This window comes from Opisthorchis viverrini (assembly GCF_000715545.1).
Source record: "Opisthorchis viverrini unplaced genomic scaffold opera_v5_455, whole genome shotgun sequence".
NCBI lineage: Eukaryota > Metazoa > Platyhelminthes > Trematoda > Opisthorchiida > Opisthorchiidae > Opisthorchis > Opisthorchis viverrini.
The window spans coordinates 254,017-261,513 of record NW_008752116.1 but is presented as its reverse complement, the minus strand read 5'-3'; the positions used below and the strand labels follow the sequence as shown (position 1 = coordinate 261,513).

General features: G+C 43.5%; 2 protein-coding genes across 2 annotated transcripts in view; one reads left to right on the top strand and one right to left on the bottom strand.

The window, feature by feature from the left end:
- T265_15373 (hypothetical protein) overlaps positions 1–7,497 on the top strand; it is a gene marked incomplete at both ends in the record, with an annotated part of 125,926 nt that overhangs the window by 76,489 nt on the left and 41,940 nt on the right. The window lies entirely within an intron of this gene.
- The window catches only part of T265_15374 (hypothetical protein), a gene marked incomplete at both ends in the record, with an annotated part of 82,647 nt that continues 79,276 nt past the window's right edge, over positions 4,127–7,497 (bottom strand). Inside the window, 2 exons of the mRNA XM_009177779.1 lie at positions 4,127–4,569; positions 6,676–6,877. Coding sequence (XP_009176043.1) covers positions 4,384–4,569; positions 6,676–6,877 — 388 coding nt within the window. The remainder of the gene's footprint in view (positions 4,570–6,675; positions 6,878–7,497) is intronic.

The window sequence follows — 7,497 nt, the reverse complement described above, 5'->3', positions numbered from 1 at the left end:
CTGTTGGTACTAGTTAGGAAAGAGCAGCCATACCATTTCCTCAAAACGATCGGGAATGCTTTGCACGCGACAGCATTCAACGTTGTGACAGATGGACTGACAAGACACTTCAGGCACCAAGCTAGTCATTGTTTTTTTATTATTCATAACCCCCCAGTCAAACAGTTTGAAATGTACAGGGCGTATCAATGTCATCATCATCGGCTGTAAAAGCTACCCACTTACCGTATAGTGCTTCTAACTGCCATCGATTCGTTCGCTAATGATCTGGGGGGGGTGGGACAGACAGCTGGAGTCAGTAGTTGATATAATTGGTGGGAAGATACAGATTTGTCAGCGGACTTTTGAATGGGGAGACTAGGAAGTGGACTATGAACTGGATGCAATAGCTTGGATGCACGACAGCTATTGAGGGTACAGGTGAGCCACGTCTGACAGTGTCGCTTACCGTCGATGTGTCCCGTCTCGAGAGGGCGTGTAGGAAGTAAACTCATAATTCAATAATGTGTGAAGGACGTGGTTCTTCGGTCTTTGTGACAGTTGGCGACTTCTCCAGTATTTCCATACTCGCGGAATATAGTTCTCCGCAATCCGTTCAGTACAGACTTTGAGCAGCAAGAGTGACATTGGACCAAAACCATCCGCTTTTTCATTATTCAGTTTGGTGTAACAGTGATACTACTGATGGGGGAGGCATGAGAGTAGTATGTTTTCTTGTAAATCCGCTTTGCGTCTCTTGAAAAGTGATCTATTGCGGAATTTGTGGAGTCGCTTTGTAGCATCTACTTTGATTTGAGAAACAGTCAATGGCTATAGAGGGAATTTTAGAAAGACGCGCTCAAGAGAAGATGGATATTCAATTTTTTTAAACAAGATGCATATGCGAGTTTTGCTTCCCTGTCCAATAGTCTGTAACTGTTCAGTTGGCATTTTCTAATAAACAAATCGGCAGCGAAGGCCTTCCTCCTTTCACTGATAGTAAGCGATATCAATCAGAATGTTGGAAAATTGCGGTTGAGAACTTGTTAGCTGTTTTAATGAATTTGTGGTGACCGCCAGTTTAGGTCTACTATCATATGACTGTCTCAGTATACTACAGCAATCGCGGTAGGTACTGACATAACCTAGCCGCTGGACACAGGTTCGTCCCGACGGTTTATATCTGTCTGTCGATTTGTTTTGCTGACTCCTTTCCCGACGTCTGATGACAATTTTTCCGAAATCTGGACCTCCTTGAGAAGTGGTCACGAAAATCCATTAGCCACTGGATAGTGTTTCCACGGGACAACATGAATTACAACACAGCTTTTGATATAATCCGTCAGATGTGTACAATATACCGAAGCAATAAGATTATCAAAAATGGAAACTTTGCAACCCAAGGTGTTTTAGTCGGTTGACTGCTACTTTCTACTTTTGCATCAGTGAGGCTCTCGTTATTGGAATGTAATGATTTACTGGTAAAATACATATTTAAGGTAGAAATGACTTGTTGCTTAAGTTGCGACATTATTGACGGGAAAGCCAGCCTCTGCATCTTTACTTTTCCAATCTATGCTCGGGAAGCATGACAGTATCTCGTGATTCCTTCGGGGTGACAAGGCAACTGAACGATTATTGTTATTGATGTAATACACTACTCACAAAGTTGCTGAAAACTCATCGACAGCCCACGACTGGTTTCGCCCTTCTTGAGCCTCAACAGGTAGGCGCAGTCACTGAGTTCCTGTCAAAAGTATGTTTTACTTGAACCAGAATTGCGCGACATTGGCAAAATACACTTATTTGCGTACCGATTTGGTTTTAACTCACCTGGGACCCAAGCAACTCAATGTGTTGCATCAGACCTCCTCATGTTTCAGTTTGTACGATATTCGAAAGTCGCGATACATCTATAAACGCAATACACTACTCATTAGATCGCCGAAAGCTCTCCGACGGCTTAAAAATATCATAAACGAGAGATTCAGCTGGAATCCAGATGAGGCCACCAGCAAAACCAAATTGGTTTGCAAATGAATGTATTTCGCTGATTATTGTCACCAAAGGTTCTTCCGTACGTGGTGAACCCATCAGTACTATTGGCAAGCACAGACAAGTTCAGCACCAAGTCTTTTAGGGCGGTGCGCTTTGACAATAAGTAGCCAATGAAGGCAGCGTTGAAAGCACTGGCAAACAGTACCATATTAGAAGTAGTAAGAACAGAAGGAAGAGACCGATAAAATGCTCAAGAAAACATGTTTACGTCCCAAAAATTTACGCTTAGTTACAAAAACACACATTCACAAAGTGTGATGACGATAACAGAAAAATCTCAAACGAATCACTCGTTTATGGCATTCACAAGCATCAACACACTACTTATATGGTTGCTGAAAAATCATTGGCAGTTCACTGCCGGTTTTGCCTTTCTAGTATGGATTAAACCGAAACTGTATTCTGGGAACTGTCTGTTCGGTTGTTTCCTTCAGCCTCAGAAATATTTTTCTATCAAGATAGATGGTCGCTGTCCTGAGCGAAGCGACAAGAAACGCACAGGGACCACAACGATCGTTCTCTTGTGTAGTTGCTACTCTAGGACAGGGTGAAATTCGCCGTTATTCTGGTGAATACAATCGTACAGTTTAAAATATCCCCAATTCCAGAGACCCAACTACCGGAAAATCTACTTCAATGAACAAATGGTGGGAGCGAACATACATATTATAAAAAAATTCTTTTTTTCGAGAAATTGTGTCACCTTTATTCATTCCACTACTAATGACGGAAAACATATGCTGCGATATGTTGACATTTATTTCATCCTCCTTAGTGGCAGATGTAAAACATGTAAGCTGTTCACATAGAGTGCAAGGATTGTCAACCGGACACTGATTGGTTGATTTCTGCAAGTCAGCTGACCAATGGGAGGCTGAACGAATCGTTTGGACCAACTGTTTTAGTGCGCATGGTCTGGGCTGATTTGATCAGCGGCGCTCCCGTTATCACGGAAACTATGGGGTGAATCAGAAGCTGCTGACTGAATTCAATAAAGACCTGATTTTACTCTTTAAAAAAACGCCATAAGTTGTGAATTCGACAGACAAGTATTTTAACAAATCGATGGTATTGTTAGGGGCAGTCAGGTGACTGAACAGAAGGCCGCTAGAGAAATTTCAAAGTATTTAATGTGTAAGCAATTTGCTGGCGAAATTTTCTTTCTTATTGTCTTCCGTGGTTTTCAGATGTTTTTCGTCAAAAACTGGGTCAACCTTAAAATGGCATGCAAATTCATGTGCGCTCTCTGAATCTCACCATGTCTACCGTACTATGAGAGCAGGCAGTCCGTCGTAACCGACCCGCTCCAGCGCCTAGTGCTCGAGAAGGACGCCGATCAGGAACGAGCGAGCGCAAGAGCGTGAGTGCGGAACTACAACAGCCTCAATCTATTTTACTGGAGGGACACAGTCTGACCTTGGCCCAACGCCGTCTCGCGCTGTTTGGCTTTGACTCAAGGCTGCCATGCGCTGCATATTGAGGGGACTTTGTCTGTCCGCTTACTTTCTAGTGGAGTCGAGGTCTCAGTAGACTTCGGACATTCAGTGGTTACTTTCAGGTGTATGACCTTGATACGGTGAAAACCAATATTTTTTCATGATTGTTGAGTTTACCCGGTTGGAGGTCTCCATCCTGCAGGTATCAGAAAGGTCAGTTTCCTGAAAGTAACCTCAGAACGCCGGGAACCTACCGCTTCACTAAACTCTCGACAGGAAAGCCGGCAAGCATCCAGGCCAGTCAATCATTCAATCAATCACTCAATCAATTCAGCAAAAGCCGAGTCCTCATGCACGCCACAAAAGCGCGACCGAATGTGATCAGCGTTCATGCATTTCATAGAGGCATGATTGATGTTGACGGGTGATCATTAGCGCCTATCAGACAGTCTGGATAAATGTCAGAAAGCTCCTTTTTAATAGGGTGGAGTCGTTGTAACTTTTGCTCCTGCACTCGCTTGTTCGGAATATAGCGGTTGTGTTCCCTTCTGTGAGCCTTTTTTCCGGCAACTAGGCACTGCAGCGGATCAGCAGCAGATACCAAAGTTTGGCGAGTCAGCAGATATAACAACAGGATCTTGTGGTAAATGAACACACATTGCGGACATGTTTTTTTACATTTCTAAATACAATGTTTACATCAGGATTACTCTCTTTGCGTTGCAAAAGAGCGCCGAAAAAAATCGATCGTCAGCATCAAAGAGTAATCTCATAAATTAAAGACCGGTTGGTAAAATCGATAGAGAATCTGTAAGTGAGAAATCGTGTGATTGGTGGGTTTACAGCGAATCATCGAAATGTATAAAGGAAAGCCGGACACACATTGGTGCTGGTTGCCACTGGGGAGAGTTTATGGACCGATATAAAATCGTGGATGCTTTTGGTTGATCATTGGTTCTGAAGGAGGCGGGAGCTTCGCCTCTGTCGGCTCGACATTCCACATTTCGGTCGCATATTCGGATATAGTGCGATCTGAGGAGAACTTCCCGGCGCCCGCTATGTTATTCAAAACCATGGTTGACCATCGTTCTTCATTCTGAAACAGAAGTATCCCAAACCTGTTAGTACCTGAACCCGTGACTATAGACGACGCTGGAAAAATAATTTGAAGTGGAATTGAACGTTTGTAAAGTCTTCCTTCCCCTGTCCAGGTGGAATATAGAATATATGTGCTATTCCTCAAGAAATGCTAACGAAACCTATGCGAATGCGGTTTGGACGTTTATTCTGAGTACTTCAGTAAAGACATGTTGTTACTTTGTCACAATGAAAATTACGAATCTTGGTGATCATTCAGATAGAAGCAACGAATACAAATGCCCATCAGTCCAAATCAGGTCACTCTACGTTTTGGGATGTCGCTGATTAGCTGCACTGTTCTGGATTTCAGAGACAAATTAAAACGAAGAATCCTTGATACCTTCTTATTTTCGTGAATCCCGATCTGGATAGCCAATCGATGGCCTGGTGCACTTGGCCAAACCAGAAAAAGTCAATGAACGTGCAAACCGGCTGATCTATTGATCAACCGGTACAAGCGGGTCAAAAAAAGTGCTACTAAGAATACAGGTCATCTGTCAAGGACGAGTGGAGAACAACCAATGACATCTGTCTCATCGAAAACGGTTATTCTATTGGCTGTTATGTAGTTCCGTTACGTTCGGAGCTGGTTCTCCTAATGTAACGTTGACACTACTGATGGGAGGCATGCGAGTAGTATGTATTGTTCTTTCATTGAGTTCACATGTTAAGCGTACTTCAAGCGCATTGGTGAGCAGGTTCTCCGGGAGGGCAAAAAACGTGTCCAGTTAACAGCAGTCAGAAGTGGATTAGATTGTCTCCACTTGCTCAAGTTAAAATCTTCGGATTTTCATACGCTAGCAACAATTTGTAAGCAGCTCAGAGTAAGAAAAATCCTGAAGATGAATGAAGCTCCCATGTGAGAAGTCATTACTTGAGCAGCTTGTCAGAACGTGTGATTACGTGATCTGCATGTTCCAACTGAAAAATGAACGGTGCTATATCCTGTCGAAGTGCTAGCTAATCACTTCGCTGATCAGTTGTTCATGGTGTGACGGCTTATTGTTAAAAAAACTAGCCGAGAGTTCACGAGTTCGAATCTACCTGTGGATTTGTAAGACGCGCTCAATAAAGATCTCGAGATAAGTAAAATTATCACAGCTGTATTCATGGGGTTATGACGGAATTTTCCATCGGATCACGCTGGAACCTTTGTGAGGGCCCGAAAAGAGCCAAAGTAGAAATGCTTGAACCTGATTGGCTGATGTTCCTACCAATGAACACGCGCGCTCGTTTGCGGTGTCGCCCAATCGACGTGCTGTTCGGTCATTTAGAGTGGTTCGCCTCGCAACACATATGGCAGTGAAGCTTTGAGAATCGGGTGAGTTTGTACAGCTGTGTCCCACCTGAGTTGCTCAGCAGATGAGCTTTACTCGTGGTGGTCGGATTCAAACCTGCTTGTTGAGTAGCCTTTTGTCGTAGGTTTTCCCAAGGTTATCCGATCGATCCTGGACCACGTATCCACCGATGAGTTTATGCAACTGATGAATTTCACTAAAACCATGAAAGTTGGTGTGAATCAGGTGTTGATTTATCCAGACAACTAACCGACTATTGGTGAATGACTGGAGTGCTTTAGTTCGGTGCTCATTCTGTTCGAAAGATTTGGTAATTGCCGAGCCATAGACATGGAGTTTACCAGATGTTTTGGATCCAAAGATCCGACTCCCTGAGATAAATGATGAGTTCTGACCTCAACCATTAGTCAGCTGATTGCTTGAGTAAGTTACCAGCTGATTCCAAACAAAGTTTTGCACTTAATCAGCTGATTGAATCGATTGATGTGGTTGTTCTGTGCGTAAATGAATACCCAGAAACGGAATCATCTTCTGGTAGTCACCATCAGCGCGCAGGGAATCTAGGTGGACACCACTTTAAATCTTGGGAGCATAAGGCTCCTAGCTTTTAATGCAGCGCTCCTGCTTGACAAGCGTTCACATAAAATGGCGGTCACTTAATCTGTTTCATCAAAAAGGTAACGAGACAGAGTTTAGAAGTGGTGACGCTTCCGTTCAATGATCGTTTATGAGAACAAGCATTGATTAGCTCAAAAAAGACTCACTCGAAAGGCTTGATCCACTTCAGTCTGTGCCCGTACATAGTCTTCGTAATCCGCGCAGATCAGGAATCGGTCTTCGTTGAGCAACTTCTCGTACAGTTCCTGGAACAGTTCGGGTTCTGCTGGGTTGTAATAACCGGTGCGGATCTGCTCCAAGCAATGATTCAGTTCGGGATTGCTCATAATGAACTTCCGTGGGTCGTAACTGGTAGAAAGATGAAGCGTTTACGTATTATTCAAAGTCACACGAACAAAAGTTCTCGCTGGCAAATGATATGTTAAATGTAGAGTCCGGCTAACCCTTTACAGAGCATAAAAAACTGGTCAGTAGACGGAGGGTTCGCCGGTAGTCTTCCGGTCTTTTCCCTGACATTTGGCGGTCTTTAACCGTGAAGTTTTAGTGGGTTCCTAGCAAATGGTGACCAAAGTGGTAGGCAAAAAGTTACCATAGGTAAATGGATGATTAGCTGTTCAGCAACGTGGTTCATTTGATTGACTTCTCTACGATGTGGACAACAATGTCTCGCACAGGTTTGCAATTCCTGCTTGGTAGCAAGTCTTTTCGGTGCGTAATCTTCAAGTAGTATTAGAACGTAAGGGCGCACAAATTAGCAAAGCTGTGGAACGTTCTGTCCTCTTGTGTGTCGTTCCCTGTGGATTGCCAGTTTCAGTGACGCTTGCAGCCATTGTTTCGAGTTTGTTCAGAACAGGTGTGAATTTAACTCTTGTTGAGGGAACTCTCTATCACACGTACACATCGGTGGGCTCAGTTTTATTTACCTCCCACACTTTTAGGCTAAAGAGTTTTGTTTTTCTTCATTCTGG